General features: G+C 37.8%; 1 protein-coding gene across 1 annotated transcript in view; it reads left to right on the forward strand.

Moving 5' to 3' along the window:
- FAF1 (Fas associated factor 1) overlaps nucleotides 1-25596 on the forward strand; it is a 152522-nt gene that overhangs the window by 13049 nt on the left and 113877 nt on the right. The window contains exons 2-5 of the mRNA XM_059853849.1: nucleotides 3567-3635; nucleotides 19211-19257; nucleotides 22096-22304; nucleotides 25375-25466. Coding sequence (XP_059709832.1) covers nucleotides 3567-3635; nucleotides 19211-19257; nucleotides 22096-22304; nucleotides 25375-25466 — 417 coding nt within the window. The remainder of the gene's footprint in view (nucleotides 1-3566; nucleotides 3636-19210; nucleotides 19258-22095; nucleotides 22305-25374; nucleotides 25467-25596) is intronic.

A 25596-nucleotide genomic window follows, 5' to 3' on the forward strand; every position in this document is an offset into this window, starting at 1 on the left:
CTAGATCTACAGGAAATGCAGGGAGGAGGAGGAACTTGTTCTACCTTTTCTTCTCCTTTGTCCTCCCAAAAAAAATTCTTTGGTTTCTTTCTGATGTGTAAAGGTTTACAAATCAGTGAGTCTTCAAGGTTTTACCTTTTCTGTGGTGGTTTGTTCCTTTCATCTTTTGATGACTTAGAGGATGTGCTGGTTGTTCACTGAAACAAGATTTAGTAGTATTCAGGTAGGAATTTTCTTTTAAAATATTTAATACCTTCTGTTAAGCAGGCTTCATGAACATAAAGCTGAATAAAAATCTGTGAATAATAAAAAAAGTCTCCTCAGCCCGTCTCTTTACTTGCTCAGAGATGCATTTTTGCATCTTTATGGCTCATCTGCTGTGCTATGTTTTTAAGGTTTTTTCACTTCTGTTTCTGAACAAATTTAACTTTCTTTTTCCCATTAAATTTTTGTTTGTTTTTTGTTTATTGCTTGGGTGGAATAAAAGGAATAAACATGAGGAAAAAATCTTTATATATTGTAAATAATTAAACCCTGTGATTCTAGTGTGCCTTTCTAGACAAGTGAGGCATAGAGCCCTAAGGTGCCAGGTGTCCCTTGGACTTGTACTAATGAAACTATTCCAAATATAATGAAAATACAGGCAGGTAATATGGGAAGTAGTCCATTAGAAGAAGCTCTTATAAATATTCCAGCCATAGGAAAAGCTGAAATCAGTCCTTGCAATTAGGGATGAGAGGCAAACCCGTGAGGAACCAGACTTTGTTACTTCTGTTGCTCACAGAACCTGCTGGTTTCCTGTGTGCCTTTCCCTAAAGAAAACAAAGGCAGGAGCAGCCAGGTTGTTCTGGGACTGATCTGTCACCACAGAGCCTTTGACATCATGTCAGGCTTGCCATTGAGGGACTGCTTGTCTTGTGTGCTGAATTTCTTAGGGAAAATCAAAGACATGCAAACCAGATGATTTTCTTTAGCTTGCATGACATGATGCAGCTACAAGGAAGCAGCTTTAGTTTTTGGTTGCTGGGGGTTTTTGGTCTCACTGATGGCTTTTGACTTGATGCAAGGGTTTGTATGTTGTAGTATGTAGTGTTTGAATATTGAAATAGTGCAATATAATAAGATTCTAAATAATCTTAATTTGCTGCAACTCTGACATGAACGGTGTGTTGAAGATCTGGGAGTGTCTCTTTTATGGTTACATTGATAAGTAGCACTCATTCTTTCCTGGTGCAATTCTGAAATGTTTGTTTTCTGTTTTATTGGCAGCTAGCAAAAATGATCCATCTGGAAAGTGAAATCTTTGTTTAAGAACTCCTCAAAATTGAATATTAGAAAGGAGTATAAGAATGGTGCAAAGATTTTAACTAAAATTGCTTGTCTTGGCTATTAAGAATTTTGGTGATCTTTATTTTCAGCTGGTGTTTACACCTGCCTGTTCTTGTTACCCAGTGACTCTGCATTGCTAAGTGACCAAGAGCAGGCTTCTGTTTTACCTTGTAAATCACCAGAAAGATGATTCAGGAAGGATGCAGACACCAGGTGAATGAGCTGTTTAATTACTCTGCCCTCACTGGGATGAGCTAACTCCTTTCACTGTGTGCTCTGGCAGAAGGATAAGCTAATTTTGTTTAGTTTATCTCAAAATGAGAGTATGCCAAAGTGAGCTGAATTGATTTGCAGTTAGTATGGGCTAAGAGAACACAGTGGCAAGTCAGAGCAGAGCTGCAGGATTGATAAAAAGAGGGGACAGCTAAAACCAGTGTTAAATCCTGTATTGTAGGTACCATCTCCTCAGCTTCATCAGCACAGCCCAGGGTGCAAACAACACATTGTTGGTCAAGTTTTTATTGTAGGTTGGAATACAAGGTAGTTCTTAAAAAGATCATGCAGATTTTGCAGGGCTGACTAATGAGAAATAGTAACTATTTCTGTAATGATCAGATTAAGTGTATTTCACTTGAATGTAAAGAGAATCTCAGACTTCTGCAGAGCTTTTTCTCAAAGGAGGATTTTTTGCAGCAGATGTGTTGACATCAGTTCCCGTGGCAGGTTGATGGGAGTATGAACCATCCTGTGATTTCAGAAATGACAAGCTCAAGCCCTGTTCTCTGCAAACCTACCTGGTATAAGTGTCTATAAATGTATAAGCGTTTGCTGGGGATTGTGTTGAAGTTTTGTTCCATTTTTAACTTCAGAAATAACTGCAAGAAATAATGGAAAAAAAGGCAAAATGATGCTTCTGAGGAGCAAAGTGGTATTTTTTAGCACTCCCAATGTGAAGTGGGTGAAATTTAGCATTAACACAGCATGCTCTGAAGTGGAAGAAATTTTGTCTTGTTGCAGAGGATCGATGTGGTGATGAGAGCACTGTGCACCAGTAGAAACTGCTGCCTCCCCTCTGCAGGCAAAATTCTCCATAATTTCATCTTGTGGTCCTTCAGACTGGTCCATTTTGTTTTGACATACTGCATGTAGTGCTTTGTAAATGTGGATTTTTTTTCAGGGTTGAATTTAGGAAGAGAGAATTTGCCTTGAATTTCTTCATGATTTCTTCTTCATGTTTTCATGGTTGTAAATTGGAAAAAAAAGACCATAGGAAATATATGACCTGATGGCTCTTTGTGTCTTGGTAGGAAAAAAGTGTCTGCTTAGCCTTCTTCTTCTCTTACAACATAAAGGGAATCAGGAAAACTGATCTGTTTGCTGCTGCTATCTAGCTCTGTGTTGTTTCTGTTAAAAGGTTTGGTTTTTTTTTTTTTTTTTGGATGCAGTTTTATATACCACAGTTTTATATAACTGTGTGGTAGAGCAGAAGGAACACAGTCATGTTTCAGATCTTGTAAAAGTCTGAACTCTTGTGTGTTTGAATACAGTTAGGATGAAAGATAAATTCCAGAAAGAAACTTAGCTGTTTCCTTTTTTCTCTTTTGGTAAAATAGATCTGATATGCTTCAATGTGAATGGTGAATGGTGGCAAATTTGTGGCAGAATGAATAGCAGTGCTCTGCCTGCTGAAGTTAAATAGTTGAAAAGGTTTGGGTATCAAAAAAAGGCAGCAGGTTGCTGCATCTCAGTTTTTGCTGAATAGAGGTGCTCTTGTGTTTGCAATTAAACTCAGTTCAAAATACAGTTTTATGAGGGTTAACACTACCTTAAAAATGCTATTGTGTTAGATTTCTTGAACTAGGTAAAGCCAGAGTACAGGGGTTTTTGTGCTCCCTTTTAAAGTAGTGTTGAAGAGTGAAGAGTGCTTCATAGTTTTGAAGGTAAAACACCTTTATGGGACAGCTCTGTTGTCCTAATTTTACAAATAACTACTTGGTCTTGCTTCCCTAGGTGGCTTGCTCAAGGTTACACAAGAGTCCTTTGATGGAACAGGGAATTATATCTAAATGTTTGATGTTTAAAACTTGAAGTCTGATTTCTGGATTACCCTTTTGTAACAGAAAGGGAAAACCTATACTTTTCCTGTCATCCTGCTGAAATTAATTGAATTATAAGTATTAATACCCTGATTTTGATCAATGCTTTTAATTCTCTTTACTGCTTCTTTTTATTTTTAGGCATGTACTGGTATTGAAAATATTGATGAAGCTATAACGTTGCTTGAACAAAATAACTGGGATTTAGTGGTAAGTATTCTAAGAAAATGACTTCATAGATCAACCCCACATAACAGTGACATGGCATCTTGCTAAGACAGCTGGTAGCTTTATTTCAAATTTGGGGGTGTCTCGTGGCTGGGACAAACAGGCTGTTATGTGCAGACTGCTTCTGGTCTGTTGAAGCCTCATCTCCAAGTAAATGTGATCCTGAGATGAACAAACCTTGCTCTGCTGTGATTGTCTTCAGGATTTTTTCATTTCTTTCATGTCCTCTAAAGCCATGTTTCATATTGTGTTTAGTTTCCTCTTGGCTTCCTTGTGTAAGGAGTGTTAGGAAGGGTAGTGTTTTTAGAAGAAGACCTGTGTGTACACTCATGGGTTTTGAGGATTTAGATTCCTGTGGAAGAAAGGGAAGATAAAACAACTTTTTCAAATTTTCATGTGCTTTTAATTTAAAATTAGGATTGTTGTTCTTCTGTTGTTGGTGGTTGTGCAGGATTGAGTCAGATGATTAAAGCCATAACTTTATTTAGATTTGGTGCTATCCAGAGACCATTAAGTACAAGCAAAATACCCAGCAAACACTCATCCTGAAAAAGCCTCTCATCTATTTTGCCACAAGGTTCAATGTGCAGACAAGTAGGAGGAAACCAATAAAACCAAGCAAAATAGTCTTAGGTGTTTTAAGACTCTTCATAGGATTAGTAAATAAAGAAACTATTAATCCAATTTCTTAAGGTTTAGAAGTGTAAACTACAGCAAACATAATTAAAAAGCAAGTGGTCTTCCTTTTAACTGTAAAACATTTGATTTCTTCAGTTTTTTTTTTTTTTCTTTCTTTCTCTTTTCCAAATGAGTGACCTTTGGACCAGTCCAAAATATCAGAAATTTATTATGAAGAAAATTAAATTTCCAAAATTGGCTACGGATATAGTTTGAACTGTAACCTATTGCAAAAAACCAGTACAAACTCCCAACACTTGAAACTACATATTAAAATGAACACAATCTTTATTTTGCACCATGTCAAGGTATGAGCAGGAGTAAGACACCAGTGAGCAGAATGGAGTGTCTGTCATCAGTGCCTTCAAACAGAAAACCCAGATGTGTGTTGAGTGCTGGAGTTAAAACACCTTTTGTCATAGTAGTTTGTAGTGACATGGCATGAGCTCTTTTGAAAAATGCCAAGTGTTTACTGGAAGGCAAGGAGTAGCCTTGTGCATTCTGTTCAGGTTGTGAAGTTCCCAATACAATCCATTAGATCTGTTGAATGTGGTTTTGGGGGATTTGTAAATTGTGTGCATTACAACAAATGGCCAACAGGCTGGGTTGGATGAGAGAAGTGCCATGAAAAATGGCCAGAACAAATAAGTCTCTTCTGAGACTCCAGAATGAGCAGAAAGCAGAGGGAAGTTTTTAAAGCTATGAGAACACCTTTAAATACCTAATTTTATTAGTGATTACTAGATGAACTAGAAGTAGAATATAGAGAGGAAAGAAGTAATGACCCAAATGTGCAAGCTTAAAAAGGGCATAAGGAAAGTAAGAAAGGGTAGAACATTAGGAATGCGAGAGGTACTTGAGGAAGGTACATGATTTTTGAAACTAGGCAGAAGATGAATGAGAGGTATGTCTATGGAAAGGAAATGGTAAGTTGTAGAAAAAAAATAATGTTGAGGAGACTGTAAGTGAAGGAGATGCCCTAAGGGTCTGTCATTAACAGGACACTGGCTCATTTTTATTCAAAGCAGCCTTGTAAAAAAAGGAGTGGGAGTGAAAGTCAAATACTGCTAATCTAACAAGGAGGTAGAAACAAAAGAATGAAGGAAGAGAAGAGTGAAGAAAAGGAGTTCCTGGGATGTGAGAGAATCAACTGTCTCTGTTAGGCAAGGGTTTTTAGCATTTCAGAACAACTTGAGGAAAGGCTCATGACTTGAGAGAAATGTAGCATTTTTTATTTTGGAATTAAAAGTACACGATCCACATGTGGTGGGTTTATTGGGTTTTTTTCTTTTGTTTCGTTTTTTTGGGGGTTTTGTTGGGTTGTTTTTTTTTTTTTTTTGTTGGGTTTTTTTAAGACCTTAAATTCAGTAGTCAAGTACATATTCAGTGCCTAGGAATTGGGTAGGGTTTGTTTTAATTCAACCAAGAGGTCTTGGGTTTTTTTTTAGCTGAGATGAAAAACTAAAGAAATCCTTTAGTTTGGCACTAAATATGTCGTTCAACTCAGATCAAAACTTTTTTTTGATTTCTAAGGAAAACCAAACTGGAAGAACTTGGTTCACAGTTCTTGAAGACAGTAGTGAAGTAATGATGATTTTGGTAAGGGCTCCTCTGCCATCCTTTGGCCCCCAGTGTTAGGTAAATGGGAAGAACACAATTTCTGTGTTCTCTAATTTCACTTCGTTTTCTGCATCTGATTCAGAGGCTTTTAAATGTCCATTCCTTTACTTTTGTGACGTTGGAAGTTAAATCAGAAGTCAGTATTTGATGAGGAAATCTTCTGTGAGGCACCCAGACTAAAAAGTAGAAAACTAAGCAGATCCCATTTGGATGTCATCAACCAAAGTTCAGGGGCACTCCTGCAGCAAAAGAGGGAAAAACCAAAAACATAAGGAAGTTCTTGTCTCAAAGAGATTGTTTACTCTTGCTTTTCACTCAGCCTGTCTGTATCTCAATTCCATGTTCCTGTTTGGGGAAAAAAAGTCATGCATTATCGGAGGCTGTGCTAAAGACCCAGGTTGAAGATTCCCTTGGGCACCTGTTGCTTCTTGAACTCTCTGACACTCAGCTCAAGGGTGTTGTTATTTCTCTGGGACTTCAGCCAAAACAACCAAAAGAAGGAGCCCTGGTGAGCTGGAAAGCAGAAGGATCCCAAACAGAAACAGAGAAGTAGGTACTGACATGGGCTGACAGAGAAGTACATCAGAAAGCACAGAGACAGCAGAGGTTATTGGGTTCACAAAACAAGTTCCTTACATTGTTCAAGTACTGTGTGTTTGTGTCAGCTTCTCTAAGGATTACTTTGTTTGCACTGAAGAAGTATTCCTGCTGCTTACTTTGTCCCTGCATTTTTTTCCCCGGTCTTGCTAGAATTTAGTATTAAGGGTTAAAATGTCACCAGGATCTTTCCTATTACTGTTACTATGTTCTGTATCTTTTGGACAGAAACTTGGTTTTACCTTTAAACAAAGCTAAACCTGGGTTAAGTGTAAGGCTCTCCTTTCTGGGTTTAGTTTTTCTAATAGTTACTTTTGTTTTTAATTAAGATTTAAAAAGAATTCCTTTTTCTTTTCAGTTTAGAACTGAAACATCAGCTTCCTATTTTTGAACTTTAAAAGATTACTTACCCCCAGTTAGAAGTCTTCAAGTCAAATCCTCTCTATGGGATACTCTAAGACAGTATAAACTGCCTCTAATTTATATTGAGTTGGGTGCTAAATAAACTGGATTTAAATGTCTCAGAGTTTTATATGTTTTGTAGTGCTCAAAGCAGTTGTATATGTTTTGCTGTAGCTGCTTGAAGCAGTATGGGAAGCTGTCTTTCATGAATGTTTGGTTGCTTGACTTTGTTCAAGTCCTCAAAATAAAATTGGTCAGAAGAGTGCTGCAGAGGAATTCATATGCAGCAACAGTGTAAAAACTGCTTGGTGGGATCATGAAGCCTAAATTTGCCAATAATTAGTTCCCCTCTGCTGCATATGACGTGGCCTTTGTGGTGGTCTGCTGCATATAGAGCAGCTTGGGGTTTTTCTGTGTTAGAACACTGCAGCCTAATTACAGGGCTTATTATAGGCTGGGCGAGGAAACGTTTCAGATGTTCTGTGAGATACAGAAGATCAACATAGATAATATAATGATCTCTTCAGGCATTCTGCTATAAATGGATACAGCTCTCTTAAGCCTCCCAGGGTTGCTGGTGTGTTATTTCCTGAGTGTCATTTCTTTCAGCTCTGTTAATTTACAGTAATTTTTACCATCTGAGGAAGCAGAAGTTAGGAATTTCTGTCTGATGTAAAGTCTGGTGGTTTCATAGTTTGCCCGTTTAGACTCTGACCTTCTCTTTTAGCATGTGAAGGTAAGAATGACAGATAAAGACATCTTAAATTGTGTGTATAAACAATAAAATAAAAGTGTGAAAAATCCCACCTCTGTGTCTGTTGAAATGTTTCTGATGATGGTACATATTTAAAGGAAAATCACCCATTAGTGACTTGACCTTATGCTCTGTGGACCTTTATATATGTGAGGTTATTACACAGGTGAGAGCTTTTTGCTCTCTTGAGATCCAGTGCCTGAATCTGTACATGAACGTGAATTGGTCTGCTCTGCCTTTCACAGATTTAATGAAAAATTCAAGTCCTTCATATGCAGCATGACTTCATATTCTGTACTGGTAATCAGAACAGGTTTTTTTGAATGAAAAGCAGAATTCACCACACTTAATTTTCTGCTTTTTCCAGGATGGCCATTTCTGGTTTTACTCCTCTTCCCTGGTTTAAAATTGTTTTTATTTTGTGTCTTTTCCAAGAGACATTGTAATACAGGTACTTTTTAGTATTGCTTTAAGAGGAAAATAAATTTCATCAAAATAATGGGGGGGGGGGGGCGTTTATTTTCCAATATTCGGTTTCCTTGTAAATATGTGTATAATGATTGTATGTATATAACCCCCTCCCATTTTTGATTTTTTTTTCATTTTCAAAATTACCTTTGTGCCTTTCTGCTGTACTTGGCTTGCTTATTCTATATTCTGGTAGAGGAACAAAGCACAGTATAACTTCAGTAAAACCAGCAGTTTAGTGTACCTGGAGATGGGATGACTTGTAGATCCTGTCATGCTCAGGTTCCAAGAATCTCTTGACAAGAAGTGATTCTCTGTCTTGGAAGGAGAAATTGTATATTTTCAACTTCTGTTTTTATAAAGCTTCAGCTCTCAACTAGAACTTTTAATTTTAAATTGATAACTTAGACATATGGAGGCTTTTTTGCATCTTGCTTGTAAACTTCTTGGAAAATAATATTTGTCAGACAGGATTTTTTTTTACTTTAAGTACCAATTTTGTATACGTGTATTTACATCTATGTAATGTCTTTTGGAACAAAGTAACTGAACAGACAAAAAAATTGAACTGAGAAAAATCAGGTAGGACTTGGCAATTTTTTATTTCTCTTGGAGGCGCCCATTTAAGTGGGAATGGCAAAGAATGGGCTCTTGACAGTTATCAGCAATCTGTTATTTGTATCTTCCAGTGCTCTAACCAGTAACAATCCTTTTGTTATAAGGTGTAGCAAATTTCAGTAGGAGCTGGTCAAACTGATACACTTAGATTGTCTTTTGTCCCTCTTGCTCTGGTTTGCTCTGCTACAGCTTTGATGTGGTCTCTCTCTGTATGTTATTTTGATTGATTTGAATTAGTCTGCCTCCAGAAACTAGGTGATTAATCTGAGTTTGGCACACAGCCCTTTCTTTCCCTTAAATGTGGGGCAGTGTTCAGTGTATGTTTATGCCCTGTGTTCAGCAGCTCTCCTGTGGCATTGCAAGGCTGTGTTTCAGTGGCTGAGAACCAGGACTGCACTTCATGGTGATGGTCTTCATCACACTGGCCTGTTTATTTTGTATTGCTGACCTGCTGTTTTCTTTCCTTTAGAATTACATACTGAATATGGCACAGATTTGACAGCACTCAAATTGGCCAAGTGGGAAGTTCAGGGTATATTCCTCTCACTCATTAGGAATAGATCTGAGGGATTTTCACTGTTGAGAACATGGGCTTGTCTGTGTATTAATAACATTCTCCCTGTGGTCAGATGAACACTCACATCTGCCTGCTGGAAGCAGAGGTTTGTATACATATATATATATTTGTTTTATAAGGAGCATTTAAAGTTTTGTTTTAGACAGGTGTTCTCTTGTGGATCTGGGTGTCCTGTGGAACATGTTCTTGTCAGCTCAGCAGGTTTATTCTCACTGTTACTGCAGTGAGGAGCCTGTCCAGCATTCACAACCCTGCTGCCAGCAGAGGGAAGGAAGAAGGAAGCCCTGGGTTAGATAATCCCAAGGAGTGTTGGTGGATGGGCATCCCACTGGTGCAGGCATCCCATGGGCGTGGTGCCTGTTCTCCAGGAAATTCAGGAGTTGCAGGTTTTTTTGTGTGTTCAACTGCAGCTTTAATCTCTCCTAGTAGGACACAATTGTATGTGGACTTGTCTTTTACAAAGGACTATAGAAATCCCCTTTGGAAGTCTTTAATGTATTTTCTGTTAAATTAGGGATCCCTGCTTGCAAAAAATGTTGTATTTCTCGTTCTCCATATTTCCAGCATTTTTCAGCTTTCAAAGTGACATTTGTGTGTCTTTGAGCAAGCTCAGGTAGATGCTGTGTATTTTATGCAGCTGGGTGGTAGCACAGAAGACTTGTTGATTCTTAAAAAGAGTATTAAGTGAATTGTTTTTACTTTCTATCAAATGCCCTAATCTTTGGTAGAACATATTTCCTTTTCATGTATTTTTTTCATGGAAGATTATATGAAATGTGTAGGTCTGTAGAAAGTTGTAATCATGGTATAGTTTTCCACATAGCTGTATGCACATTCATCATTTAAAAAAAAAAACCCCAAATAACCCCAAAAAACCTGCTTTATTCACATGAGGGTAACAAAGGGATTGTGATTATGTGTTTTATGGCTGTATTTTGTTGCTGTGATGATGTATATGAAATTTTAGTTTTCTTTCTGACCAGAAAGAGAATGGAGAAGATTTTTAGGTAAAGTTTTGCTGGCCATATTGTAAAGTAAAATGTAAATTCTGTCTCTCCTTTTCAAATAACAGATGAAATTTAGTTACTTAAATAATTTAGGTCTTTAGTTACTTAAGTAATTTTTGTTACTTAAGAAATAAGCTCAAGTCTTTCTTGTATAGTGATCAAACAAGCAATGGCACTAATACATTTAGATTTCTGTTCATGGTAAAAGACTCTTGTGTCTTTTAACAGAGACTTTTGTGTTCTGAGAGTAAACAAAAAGCAGCACCTGAGATCCCAGTTCTGCCCCATAGTGCTGCTGGAGCTCTTTGGATGCATCACCCACCTACCTTAGTTTTTATAAATACTATTTTAGAGCTGCTACCTCTTATTGGTATTTTCTACAAAGATTGCTTAGCATTCATTTGTCCTGAGATATTAAAATTTCAGAACAAATTTCTAGAATATACTAATAGGGAATTGGCTGGTATGAGGTATCTGTAGTTTATTACCCTGTGACTGTGACCTATTTAGTTGAACTAAAAATTGCACACATCTTATAAACATGTGTTTGACAAGTGTTTAGTCTGTCATTGAGTCACATTGGGACTGTGTGAGTAGGAGAAAAACTAAGTAAATTATTTAAGTACAGCATCTGTGCCAGTCCTGTGGCTATTTTGGAAGTGAATGTTACTTGTGAAAATTTTTACCACAAAAGCTAGGAGCCACATAGAGCCATCAGACTTTCAAAGCAGAGTGTCTTAAAAATGGATTTACTTACAATCCTGTTGAATAGCTGAACAGTTTCTGGTTTTATTTCAATAAACTCTCCTTAGCCTGTCCTGGGTTGCTGCCCCCCAGCAGTACAGCACAGGCTGTTGGAGAAATACTGAGACAACTTGCAGGTTACTTACTTCATCTTGGGATTTTCTGCTTTCCAAAATTTTAAGCTAAATCTTGCATGAGTGTTTTTTTGATTATGGATTAGTGATTAGGCAGTTGGCTGACTACAGCTGGAGTCATTGGAACACTGTTGATATTTCATGTTATTAGGGGTTTTCAGGGCCATAGACTTTTGGCAGTACTTCTGTGACTTTTTGTGTCCTGAGTTCTTGTGTCCTGAAATTTCTTCCCTGGTAGTACTTTCTAAGAGCTAGTATGTTACAATGAATATCTGAAAAAAACCCCACTTTTTTTTAATAAGAGTGAAAAAAAAATATTGTCATGAGGTAGCTTATTCCTAAACTTTGCATTTTAATGTTGTCATTCAAATTTACATAAAATTACTAGGAGAGGGGCAAAAATATGGGAGTTCAGAACATTTTCCAAATTCATATCCAAATTCATATCCAGATTTATCTGACTCTCCTACTTTCTATCTATTAATGCTATAAGGAGTAATAAAATATGTTTTGGTATTAAGCATAAGCATTCCTTTCTTTTAGAAGGTGAAGCAGCATTAATGTCAAAGTTGTGACATTCATGACTAAGACCAAGGTACTTTTATGTGTGTCAAAGCAGAAACACCTCATGGGCTACTTTCCCTTTCTGTGTGAATGAGTTTTGAGTGGGTTGTTGAGAGTAGATTGTTTTCCTTTATTCCTGCTGAGCTAGAGTCAGCTCAGGTGCCTGCTGATCCTTAAGCTTCTTAGAAATCTGTACAGGTTCTTTACTTTCACTGTGCCAGGAAAACACATTCAGTTACGAATTTTTTATTTCTGTTGCACTTTGTTGAGGGAAATTAGGCAGTGACAACATAGAATTAAGGAACTCTTCAAAATGTAGTGGGTTTTTTCCCCCTCAGAATTTTAGAAGTATATCTAACTGTTGAAAGGCTTCCTAGTGCATTTAGGCATGTTGTAGGAGTGACAGGAAAAAATTTGCTGAAGCCACCAAAGATGTAGGGAGAAATGGGAAACCACATCTAGAGTGCTAATTGTAAACAATTTCAGCGCGTGCTCTCTTGCTGATGAAGTGACTCATCTGTATGAATGTATTCATGTGGCATTTTTTGATGAAATGTTAATTTTTTGCTTTATTAGCAATCCTATTGTTTTGCAGTTTTTCATGAAGTATATTTGTTGTAAAGAAAGCAAGCTGAAATAAAGCAGAATGCATAGAAGACATTTCATTGTAGTTCAATTACGGTTTTTGGTTAAATTTTAACCACGATGGGGACAAATGTTGTCATTCTGTATAAACTTTGTGGGTGTAACTTCACGTCTAGCACTTGGAAATACTTTTGAGACTTGCAAAGCTGGGGAGATGCCAGCAAATATAACATAAGCTACAGGAAAAAGCTGACTCATTCCTTTGCCTTGAAAAGCCTGCCAAAAATAACACAGGTAGAGATTGCTTCTCTTACTACTGAGGCACAATTAGTAATTTTGTTATTTCAATATTACTGAATTAAATAAAAAACTTCAACAGAATAATATTTTTATTACTTAAACTCATAGCAGTCAATTTTTGTAACCTCTGAAAGGAATGGTTTCAAAGTAGCTGTATGTGTAGTGAGGTGATCTTGTTTGTAAAAAGCCTCTTTCTGGTTAAAGTGATTGGTATTTCTGCAGAAGGTTTCATGGAATTTCTTGTTTAGAATGCACATCTCAGACTTGCCTGGAACAGGTGAGATTTGGTAGTTGCTTAAAGCTGTTCAGAAGGCACATTCCTCTGCTTGGGAATCTCAGGGTCCAATCTGGATGTCTTAATTAATACAGGTGCTTTCAGTAAACCTTTGTTGTATTAATCCACACTGACTGCAGGATTTTGTCAGGATGATACTTACAGGATGATTTTGTCAGGACCAGTTACTAAAACTTCTGCTGTTTTATTCTGGAATTTTCTACTTTTTATTGTTGTAAACTGATTGCAAGAGAAGACTGTGAGTGGTCTTACTTTTTATTCAGTTTCCCAAAATCACAGTATGAGTGTCAGAGCAAATGCTTTGATGTGTCTGTACCTGCCAGTACCCATTATTACCAGTTCTGTTGAAAATTAGCCCAAGTCACTATTTGCAAAACAGAAAATTATTCGAGGAGCATTCTTTCAAAACATTTACTGTTATTACTGGAATAACTGCATACAGCAGAGCCCTGTGAGTTAGTTTCATTTTAAGAAATACTTCTGTGCTCAAAAGGAATTAATAAATCTGTGCACTTCTCCTGTTTGGCTTTACTGTGGCATGTAAAAATATGTTCCTTTGTCACTTAGATTTATGGTTTGGAAGTAGTTTGAAATTCACTTCTGCTTTTTCAGTCCTTTCATGGATGCTTCGTCTCACTAATGTTTTCCTTTATCATTTAGTTATTTGTTTTTCCTCTTTCTGGATAATATTTGTTCAGTTTTGGGGTTTGTTTCTTTTCTTTTAAAAAAACCCCTTCTTTCCATTGTAGAAAGCATTTGGAGTGCTATCATCCATTTATTTTGTTTGAATATCAAATAAAAAATGGATTTTAAATCTTTAGGATAAGAAGTTTATCATGTGAAAGCAGAAAATTAGAGTAGGAGTATTGTATATCAGGGAGAATATCACATGTAACCCAAATTAGGAGTAGAATGATTTGCAATGGACTGACAGTTGTAAACAGAGTGTTACTAATGACCCATTTTTGCTGTGGAAATATATAATAAAATATAAAAGACAAAAAAAATTTAAAAATTTATTATGAATTATTAATGAGGTCTTTTCATTGTATTTCATTACAATTCTTTAAATTCAGCAAATCTTGAGCGATCCTCAAGCACAGATGAATACAAGCTAACATTTCCAGAAATATAACAGCTAGAGTTTTCTTATTCTGCAGAACTCAAAACCACAGTATGTTTGTATTGTGTGTCATCTCACCCTCTGTAGTGAGGTTTTGAATGTAAGTTTTGGTATTATATTCACTTAAACAATCAGAGAAATAAATCTAAGATTAAATGCTGAAAGAGTCAAAGATTAAACAAGTTTTTCTTTCTTCTGAGCATGAAACAACAAAATGCCTGTTTTTTTGGTTATAATTTTAAATTCTGTTCTACAAGTGACTAACACCTCTTCTTGCCTTTGCCTCTGTTAATGTAGAAAACAGCATGGGGTAAACTTGCTGCATTTGTGATGTGAGAGAAATCGTTTTTATATCGAGAAGATACTAAGTGTATAATGGGAAGGAGAGGCAAAATGAATAGTGAAGAGACAAAAGGCAGAACTTTGGTTTTTTAGCTTGCCAGATGTGTTAAACTGAAAATAAAATCTGAGTTTGTAGCATCTGAAGGAGGGTTTAGATTTTTGGAAGTCATAATAAATGAATCCTCTCATCAAAAAAGCTTTTACTGAGTTTCATAGAAATAATTAAATATGTGGTTTATGAGGCTATTGCCTCAAGTTGAATCCATGACAAATTTGCTAACGCTGTAAATCTGAATGTGTCAGAAAATCAGGGGGTTGGGAGAAAATGCCCCATGAGCAAGTTACCCCATTATAATTCCCTGTGACTTCCTGAAGCACTTGAGGCCATTTGGTTGGACACCTTTGGGGTTTGGGTCATTTACTGTGGCAGTTCCTATTACCCTGTCTCGAGGTCTCACTTGTGTACTGTGTTTGTTTAATGTAAACCTCCTCCGTTTTTACCTAAACAAATGTAAAGCTCTGCCAGGGCTTTGCTAAGTAGGCTCAAGTGGTCTCACTTGCTGAGTGCAGCCAAACCTAAATAAGGCTTTTGGAATTCTCTGGGAGCAGCTTGTGCTGGTTGCGTTAAGCTGGTTTGGTTATTTATCCCAGTGAAGCTCTGCTTCTCTCAGGTGTGCAGGTTATTTACACCTCTCCAGCCTCCTTCTCTGAAAGGATTGTTCTTTCAGCACTGTGCTGCTCCAACTTGCTTTCTCCTTCTGCTTATGGATGTGTTTTCTAGGGCCCTGTTTTGGAGAGTTGGTCTTGCTTTATGCTTTGTGAAACCTTTTGCTCTTCACTGGGGTGGAGCTTCCAAAGGAGAGATTTTCAGGGCTCTGTATCTGTCAGCCAAAACCATGGTGTGCTGTGGAGGCTGGGAAGGGAGAGGGGAGGAACACGAGGTGGCCTCTGAGGGAGAGCTCCCTCCTCACCCATTGCAAAAGCCTTTTACTCTTAATTCATCTAAATATCCTTTTTAAATTCTGGAAATTTAAAAACTGCCTCCCATCTGTAGTTTGTGAAGAGGAAGGAACCCCTTGCCTCGTTTCAATATTCAATCTGTGTATGTAGACTTCTGGTTTTAAATAATATGATTGGTAAATCCAGTCCATCTTCAAACTTTGTGAAAACCACTCAGTATTTAGAACTTGTGAGTTGAATATTGGTGTTATCTATATACCCACATTATTCATAGGACCCTGGGATGAGAGTCACTCCAAGATGTGCTTCATTGCTTTTCAATGGTTAGCACTGGAATTGTGTATTTTGAAGGAAGTCATTGATGTTGTTTCAATAGGTAATTAAGGAATGGTGGTTCTTGGTTTTCTTTCTAACACTGTTTTGTACTCATAAAAGATAGTCACAATTAATCAGAACTGACTAATCTGGTTAATATTCCCTTGAGGACAAGTTTTCTAAATTTCAGTCTGTTTTGCAGTGTTCTTCAGGTACCTAAATAATTTCAGAATACCATGGATTTTTTATGTTGCTCAAACTTTTAGTGAATTTGGTAACATTTCATTAACCCTGTTGCTTTATTGTTCCCTATGTTTTTGGGAAACAAAAAAGTCGGATTGAATGTATTTCAGTACTGTAACTTAGAAGTGTGCTTCTGAAAAAAACCCACCCAAAAATATTGTTACTTTGAACCTTTTAATGGGCACTTGTTAGTCCAGTGTTGTGTCACCTTCTTGACATCCTTTTCATTTAAGAAACCCCCAGGATTCACAGTATGTTTATCAAGATAACCTGTGCTGTTGGTTGGTGGAGTCACAGGTGCTTGAGACTGGAAGTTGTTTCTGGATGTCTCTCTGGCCCAAAGCAGGTCCAATTAGGTGAGGTTATGCAGTATTTAATGAATTTTTAAATAAGCTGTTCCAATTCCTGGCTATATGATTGATATCCCTAAACAAAATGTATAAATCAAGAAGAGCTACATTCAGTTTATAATTAAATGAAATAATTGTGGGCCTGGTAGTTGTTTGAAGGCTCTCATCAAAACAGAAATGATTCTGTTTCAGGATGGGACAGTATTAGGGCAGAATTAGTGTATGGATAGCACTGAGATGCACCTAGGATCCTTGGCTTTGGGAAAAATCTCCTGAAGCCCCTGTACTTTTCCGTTTGAGGTGAACTTCACTGTTAAATAGTGATAGCATTAGCAAGCTGTGGTACCCTGGATGCAGCAGGGGCACTCGTGGATATTCATTGTGAGAGCAGCAGAAGCTCAGAGTGCTGCTTTCCTGGCATCACTCTCAGCAGCAGGTTATTGGGAGCTGAAAGAGCTTTCTGATCCAGACATGGTTTCTTTGTATCAATAACCCATAAATAGATTTAATGCACTGGTTATTAAAATTGTTTCGAGAGTAGCACACATTTTTAATGACTATAAATTAGCCACACAGGGTGGTTTTGGTGATCAAAGATCCCTGTTTGGAGAGACAAAAAAATGGAATATCTTGAAATGTTTGCATAACCATAGAGATGTGAGCCTCTTTCAAAGGGGGCTGACACTGGGGAGGAACAGCCTGGAGCAGATCTTGCCTTAGTAACGTGTTCTTGTTTTAATTTTTTTTTTTTTTTTTTATAGTCACAACCTTCTCCCAATGAAATTCTAAAGCAGATGGTTGTTCCTTTTTCTTTTTTTCTTTGCAGGGTCTACTTATAGCTGTCTTGTTAGAACATGGATATTTAATATTTATGCAGTATGTACATGTGCACTGCTACCATTTGCTGTCTACATTATTTTAGTCTTCCATCTTGCTTAACAAACAGTGTCTGGACTCTTCAGTTTTACAGTGTGGTTAATAGAGGTCTTTCCATCAAAAAAGCACATAATGCTTCTGCTGTTTTTTCTTACTCCTGTGCCCCTTAAATGTCATCAAGTTTACAAAACTGGGGATATATGAACAAGTGAGTTATTCAGTTTAAAAGAAAATATCTGGAAGCCTCTATCGTATTTAACCCCTCTAACTAGGCTCAGAAGAAGTTTGAGCTGATTTAATCCTCTGAGACAGAGTTTTGACAGAAGTGTGAAAATGCCACATTGCTGTATTTCTTCACAGCTGAAGCAGCTTCTTTTCCCCAAGTAAAGAGAATTTTGTTGCACCAGCAGATCATTATTAGTGTAGATTCTGTGGTACAAAACCTGTGTTTGCTCTCTGTATCCTACAGATGCAAAATAATGGATAATTTTTTCTCTCAGCCAACTTTATCTGTTGACTGACTTGAATTAAATGTATATTGCTGAAGAGTATGGGAGGGAGAAGCCAATCCAGAAAAACCCAAATAAACCAAAAGCTCCTACTCTTTCCTGGAGATTTATTAGATGAACACCATCAAGAGCTGTGTATGACTGCAAAAACCACAAGGATGATAAATGAGACACGTTGTTAGAAAGAAACCACTGATTATTACCATGCACAGTGGATAAACTGATTTAAAACCTGATCTGGTAGGGAACTTTGTTTTCGCTGTAATTTGATACAGCCTCATGGGTTGTTGCTGTAGCTTATGGGTACCTCTGACCTTTTCCTTCTCTGCTTTTTTAATAATTATTAATGCAATATTTGTTTCTAAATGCAGGATAAGTCTTATTGCAGTATCACAGTAACTTAGCTGAGTTCAGCAATAAAACGTTCTGACTTCATGTAGCCTTAACTATAAATGGAAATTGTAAAAAAGTCATGTTTATCTATTCAGAGAAAAAGAAACCATAGCATTTAAATCTTGATTGCATCTATTTTTGTGTTTATTAAGCACTTACTTAAGCTACATTTTTTTAATGTCAGTTTGTACAAATGGTGTTGGTAGATGATGACTGTCAGTAGTTCAATCACAGGGTATGACTTTGTCCTCCTGGAGTAGCAGGGAATCTATGAACTGCTAAACATCAGTGTTCCCTTCTTCACTGGAGACCAGACACTCATTCACCAGCTGTTCTGGCCAGCAGGTCAGGTATATGTGACATATGAGGATGGATATTAGAAGTTGTGAAGGTAGAAAGGAGAAAATGGAGAGTAGTGGGATGCTACAAGCTCTCTTTAATCCTGCTGTTAAACCTTCTGATGATTTGGACAGCATGGGAGGATATTTAATTGCATAAACCCTGCTTAAAAACTACTTCCTTTTCTACCTGAGGATAGTTAAAATTTTTGGGATGGTCCCTAGCAGCCTGAGGAGGCTGGGTGGTGGCTGTGTGTGAGCTGTAGGTGTGATGGGGCTGCTCTGGAGCAGCTGTTTGCACCAGCTCAGCTCTTGGTGAGCAGGTGGGGCTGGCAGCACACGGGGTGTGTGCAGCTGGGCAGGGTTATGGGCTGGGCCATGCTGGTGCCCCTGGGGAGCATCAGATTCTCTGTGGATGTGCTGTGAGGCTGCCTGGGCTGTGCACAGTTTTCTGGGTGTGTTTGGGAGTGATGTGTCCCCTGTGTGTGAGTACCAAAGTTTATTCCCAGGCATTACCTGGGGAATCCATCACACACATGCAGGAGTGGGAGCTTCAGCTCATGTTTGTTTTTCACTTGGGTATGGTTTTCATTTTATGTAGATCCCATAATGGTTCCCAATATCATTCACCAAGAATATTCACTAAACAGAGAGCATTTCAGGGCATGTTTTGAAGCAAGCTAATCACTTTTCAAAACATATTATAAAAGTTCTGATGTATTTTTGTTCTGCATGCTTGACTCAAAATTTGTTTTCTCTTTTCAGGCAGCTATAAATGGTGTTATACCACAAGAAAATGGCATTCTACAAAGGTAAGCACAGAGGACTGGAGTAGTACATGCAGAGAATGATGCTGGGTAACAGTTACTTTTTTTTTTCCTTCCTGAATCCTAAGAAGATGACATAATTCTCCTTTTAAAGCTGTTTCTGGAGCCACAAATTCTATTCCTGGCAAAGCTGATTTAACATTCAGTTTTTCCCATACTGATAGAGGACTAGCTCAAACATCTATTCAAAATAGTTAACTTGTATTTTATTTTCACTGGTGTTTGGGTCATTCTTTGCAGGGTTGTCTCTTCACAAAGACTGTGTGTTGGTATGCTTCTGGCTAAGTATTTCTTTTTCCTTATGCATTTATAAAGGTATTGATATTCCATGCTTCCCTGTTTCTGGCCAAAACTATTTGTACTTGGGATTTTTTTTTTGTTTGTTATTTTAAATTGAATTACAGGCAGCAGAAACTGTGATAGATAAAGTAAGGTTGTTCCTGTCTAAAAGTAGTTTTACTGATTTTCTTTCAGCTTCTGAATTAAATTTTGGCTTTCATACTGATGCTTGGATATCTTAAACTCACTGAAATTTGATCTTCTAAGTGCTGATGAGGCAATTGAAAACAGCAGAACAGGAATTAAGCTACCTGAGAGAGACAGTAAAACAGTGTTTAAAAATTTGTTCAGAAAAATACTTAATGTACTATTAAAAAAATTTCAATGATGAAATAAGATACATAATATAGGTAAAGTGGTGTTTGACATCTCTGTCAATACTTCCTAATTCAACAGAGTCAGGTTTTGATTGAGGATAAAAGTATTTGCCCAGTAAAGTTACTAAATATGTATTTACTGTAAGGCCTGTTTAGTCTATGTGAGATCAAGTCTTGGTTGTGGAGCACTCCTTCTGCATAAGTTGACCTCAAAGCATTTCTGTCCAAACTCCCAGAATGTTTGATTGGATAAAGAAGCTGGGGAATAGTTAGAGTAGTTAATGCCTGTCTTCAATCACAAGGTGGTCCAGTGCCCACTTACATTTTTTTTCACAGTCATTTATTAATTTTTAGAAATTATTTGATAGTCAAAGATGTTTCTAATGGGTATTTTTGTTACTTCGTTTTTGTCTTGTTTTGTATTCTTCCAGTGGAAGTGGTTTAAAGGGAGGCTCAGAAGATTTAGAAACCTGCTTTCCAGTGGTTTTCAGATAAGGCTTATTTTACTGATGTGGGGCTTTTTATGTTCTATTAGAGGTTGCTAGTCAGGTATGTAGGATGCCTTTTGTGGTGGTATCAAACAGAATTAATGCAACTGGACTTGAAGCACATTAATTTATTGAAAAGAAAAAAGTGTTTTTTGAGAAATTACACACTTTGGCTTGTAATTCATTGCTTGTTTTGTAATCCAGTCCTGAGAACTGGGATATTCATTGCTTCTTGGGTCTACTAACAGAATTGTTACTTAATTGTGCTTAATTCATACTTGTCCACCAGGCTGAAGAAAATAACACATCACTTGGTATTTATACTTTTTTAAATACTGAAAATTAGTCTGTTTCCTGTCCTCCTTAGAGCTCTGACGTGGGCCTTTGACTTTTGAGCCATAGGTCTGAGAGTGTGGGTCTTTGTAGCTGGGCATTCATCCTTCTGAGCATGCTGATGTGAGAAGTGAAGGAGCCCCTTGTTTTACAAGCATAACATGTTTTTCTGTTTCAAATGTGAAAGGCACAATGATGGGATTTGCAATAGCTGAGTACTGTTGCACTTCTCTGACATGCATGCCATCCACATTTGCACTTTCTAAAGTTCAGACCTCCTCTAGATGACAGATTTGACCTGCTCTATGAAGCATTTCCACTGAGAATCTCATGGTATCTTAGATAACACGAGGAATTTTTCAAGTAAGTTCTGATAAAGAATAGAAATGAGACAAGTTATGTTGCAGCATTTCTGAAATCCACCATGAGATTCTGTAACTTCCCAGCACCTTCCTGGTAAGAACATCTAAAAGGCAACTCCCTAGGCTTACTTGATGAAGTTTCTTGCCTTCCAAATTTGATTTCTGTACATCATAGGGGTTTTTTTGGTTTGTTTTTTTTTTAATGGCGTAATATTCCCAAAATGTCATTTTTGTTACACTTATTTCCAATCCCAGTTATGTGCTTCCTGTGGAGAGGCTCACTGAGGAAGATGAAGTGTTTCTGGGTAGTGAGGGTATTCCAGTTTATTCTGACCTTGAGTATCCTTGAGTCAGGTATGGAGACATCCTTATATGAATCTCCAGGAGCCTTGCAGGATTTTGAACTTGAAGGCAAGCTAGAATTCAGCATTGCATTGCTGTTGTACTTCTAGGTGTTTTCTTTTTAAACACATGCTTCATTATCTTAATTTATTTACCTTAAATGTGTATCTATTTTCATATCTGACTTGTTTTTCACTAATTTGGTGTGAGAAAATACTTATCTGCATGCAGAATTTTGAGCTGTATTTCTTATTCTCATTTCCACGGGATACTAGCCCAATGATGTAGAAAGCTGGTCGTTGCCATGGTGCCAATTTTTATATGGCCACAACACTCCTGGAACAGGAAGCAATCCCTCTCCTCAAGATAATTCTGGTATTAATTACACAGTGCATTAAAAATGTTTGTTTGTCACCAATGCTGATCTCCAATAGCGCTCCTGAGCCCTGAAAGGGTAAAATTGCTAATACAGAATTTATTTTTTCCTTTGTAATAAGTATTTTTCTCAGATCCAACAGCAATAATTCAAGAGGTGTGTGCTGGACTGCAATAAGTGAATAATACTGTCATTTTGCTTTCCTAACTTCTGGCTAGGCGTGCCAAGCTGTTGTGTTTACATGATCTTACTTGCCTGTCTTTCAGTGAGTACGGTGTAGAGACTTTGCACGGACCAGCGTATGGCCCCAGCAGTCACTCTGCTGCAGCTTCCTCAGCTCCTTCCTCCTCCTCAGCATTTCGCCATGTAGTGCCATCTAGACAAATAGTGGAAAGGCAACCTCGAATGCTGGACTTCAGGGTTGAGTACAGAGACAGAAATGTGGATGTAGTACTTGAAGACAGCTCTACAGTTGGTAAGGATTTGTAAAAATGAAATGAAAGTTGCTGTCGTGAAACTGTTAAAAAGACAAACTAAGGAGATTCAACCACAAAAATCCAAGTCCTAAAGAAAAGCAGAACAAAACCCCTCAAAAAGAAAAAAAGAAAGATCCCCCAAAAATGCAGCCTCCACAGCTACTAACCATTTTCAAATCTCTTTACAGCTTTAAAAAAAGCAAAATTTCACTAATCCATGGTAAAGGTTAGTGATCTATCAAATATTTATTTTGAAATCTAGTTTTCTTATGAACTTGCTTCAGAAACAAAATGAAGATTAATAATTAAGTCGAGGCATGAAAATGTAATTTGGGATAGGATTAGTGTAGATGCAAGCTATTAATAAGTGGATGATCTTGGCATTTCCTCTTTGAATCTGTATGGCATCTCTTTCTGCACAGGATTAGTGAACAGATTAGAGGAATTCTTCCTGGTGTGAGGAACATCATTGCATTCTTTTTAGTTGAATTTTTATTTGACTCCTTCATTCAAATTAAGATTAATTCTATCAGTGTTATTTTCTTTACCCTGAAATTGATGCATTTTGAAGCAGTGTGTTAGAAGTATGCTATTGCTAGTGTTTCAGAGCATGTTATTTTTTACATTCCCCAAACTGGGAATTAATTTCCTTCTGCTAAGGAAGAAAAGAATTTTCATTTTTTTATTTTTAGTGAAGAGCTTATACAGATCCAAATAAGGACTTACGTGAAGGAATAGTTGATGAAAGCAATTTTCCCTGCCGCAGCCTTTTGTCTGGGATGAAATTTGGAAATTTTGAAACTTTTGATCCTCACTTGTCCTTTCAGCAATGGATTTGGTGTTGGGTGGCGCCACCTAGCGGTGATCGGTTTGAATGATCGATGGCTGTTCTCTGTTTTCCTGGGTGCTGAGTTACACCCGTGGAAATTGGACATCAAAATCTCATCAGATCGGAATTCTTCAGCTGTACTGATTTGATTTTTCTTTTCTTATTGACTTCTTAATATTTTATTTTTACCCGAAAGCTGTAGGGCAGAAGGCAGTTTGTATAGAACTTCTGTATTTTGGGATATAAAGATGGAGGGCAGCCTTGTGTTTAAAGTCCTGGGAGAAGTGAGCAAGGCAAATTTTAGAACTTCAGCTGTGGACTTGAGGGAAGAATAGTTTTGGGGATCTTCTTGCCCATGAGAGGCTGCCCAGGAGGGCACAGGGGCCCAAGAGAGCTGGTTGATCTTCAAGGACAATCTCTTCAAAGCACAGGAACAGTTCCTTGCAATGTGCAAGAGGAGCAAGCATGGCAGAAGGCCAGCACAGAAGAAAAAGCATTTCTGGCTGAGCTAAATTCAAAACCAAAGTAGCCACAGCTGGAAGGTAGTGGTGGGCTGCCCAGCAGGAGCACAGAGATGTGGAGTTAGGAAGACCAAAGCTCAGCTAAAGGTGAAACCACTGAGGGGTTAGAAGGGTTTCTGTAAGTAAATCAGCAGGAGAAGAAAGGCTAAGGCACATGTGAACCTGTGTTCAGTGGTGATTGCTGAGCTTGGTCTGTGGGAAAATTATGGAGTAAATCTATCTGGAAGCACTTTTTGGGCACAGGAGAAAAGAAGGGGATTTGGAACACCCAGCATGGATTTACTAAAGGCAAATTGTACCTATTCAGTCAGCATTATTTGCCTTTTACAGTTTGATGACTGGCTCAGTTGACAGGGGGAGAGATTGTCAGTGTGGCTTTAGTAAGGCCTATGATGTACTCTGCTGTTGTATTTTTCCAGTCATAATGTTAAGATAAAAACTGGATAAAAAAACCTGATCAAAATAAATCTTAATCTGCTCAGTGAAGGTGGCTGATATTCTGGAGGGCAGGGCTGCTGTTTAGTGGGTCCTGGGCAGCCTGGAGAAATGGGACAGGAGCCTCCTGAAGTTCCAAGAAAATAAAGCTGAGGTCCTCTATCTGGCATAGGATAACTCCATGTTATCCCCACCTGATACCTGTCTGAAGGCTGATGGGCTAGAAAACAATTTAATAGAAGGGATCTTGGGTGCTTCAGCAATGAGCTCCTGCAGTGAAGACCTGCCATGTCCCAGGCTTTGTTGGTAGGAGTGTAACTGGTGGATCTCAGGAAATCATTCTTTCCCTCCATCCAGCACTTGCCAGACTGCATCTGGAGCACTGTGTGGGGTTTTGAGGTGCTCACTAGAAGAAAGATGATGGCATCCTGCAGTAGGCCTGGGCTCTGGGCTAACAGGAGGAAAGACACAGAGAAGAGGATTTGTTCAGCCTGCAGGACAGGGGGAAGGTGGACAGAGCTGACCTCTGTCTGCAGCTGCCTGCTGGAGGCCATGGAGAAGATGGAGCCAGACTTTTCTTGGAGGTGCATGAGAATGGGAGGCAATAGACACATCAAAAATTCACATTGAATAAAAGGATTTTTTTTTTTTTTATTGTGAGGGTGGTGAAGTACTGAAACTGGTTGGCTAGAAAAGTTGTCAGACTTCCATGCTGACTTGTTCAAGAGCCAGCTGGACAAGTCATTGACTAAACTGGTTTAATTAGACCTTTGAGTTAGGCTTGGGTCACATGAACTCCAGAGGTACCTTCCAGCCTGGGTTACTTTATGACAGTAATAACTACAGGGGAAGAAGAGCATCAAAATGTACAAAACACTGGAAAAGCTGTCAGAGCAGTCAGTTGTATGAACATTCCAGCTCCTTAGGTCTGGACTAAGGCTAATGAAATTTGGTATCAGAAATATGCACCCTCTTTAAGTCTGGTGCTCCAGATAAGTATATAATATAGAATTACCAATATATAAGTATATAATATAGAATTACCAATATATATGTCCAAATCATCAGATCCTTGTGTGATTCTCCAATCATTCATGCTTTGTGATTATTTTTTAAGCTTTCTTTGTCCTTTACTGTTTGAAGGGTATGTTACAAGGGTAACTAGACTGAAAATCCTTCTCTTAGTAAATTTTTCCTTGATCTTGTTTTTTAAGTACAACTCGCTGCTCTTTGATATAAAGCAGTAAATGTTTTACATATTTCCTTTTTTTTTTTTCTCTCTAGGAGATATAAAACATATTCTAGAAAATGAACTTCAGATTCCTGCATCTAAAATGCTGTTAAAAGGGTGGAAGACTGGAGATGTAGATGATAGTGTAAGTTTTCAACTGTGTTTTCAGTTAACTGAACTCAGTTTCAAACTGAGCATCTGTGGGTGGGGATTACAATGCAAGAATTGTTAGTTTCAAACAGTGTCAGATGTCTTGGGTGGCACACAAAGAACTC

The sequence above is a fragment of the Haemorhous mexicanus genome, chromosome 9 (genome assembly GCF_027477595.1).
Source record: "Haemorhous mexicanus isolate bHaeMex1 chromosome 9, bHaeMex1.pri, whole genome shotgun sequence".
Classification (NCBI taxonomy): domain Eukaryota; kingdom Metazoa; phylum Chordata; class Aves; order Passeriformes; family Fringillidae; genus Haemorhous; species Haemorhous mexicanus.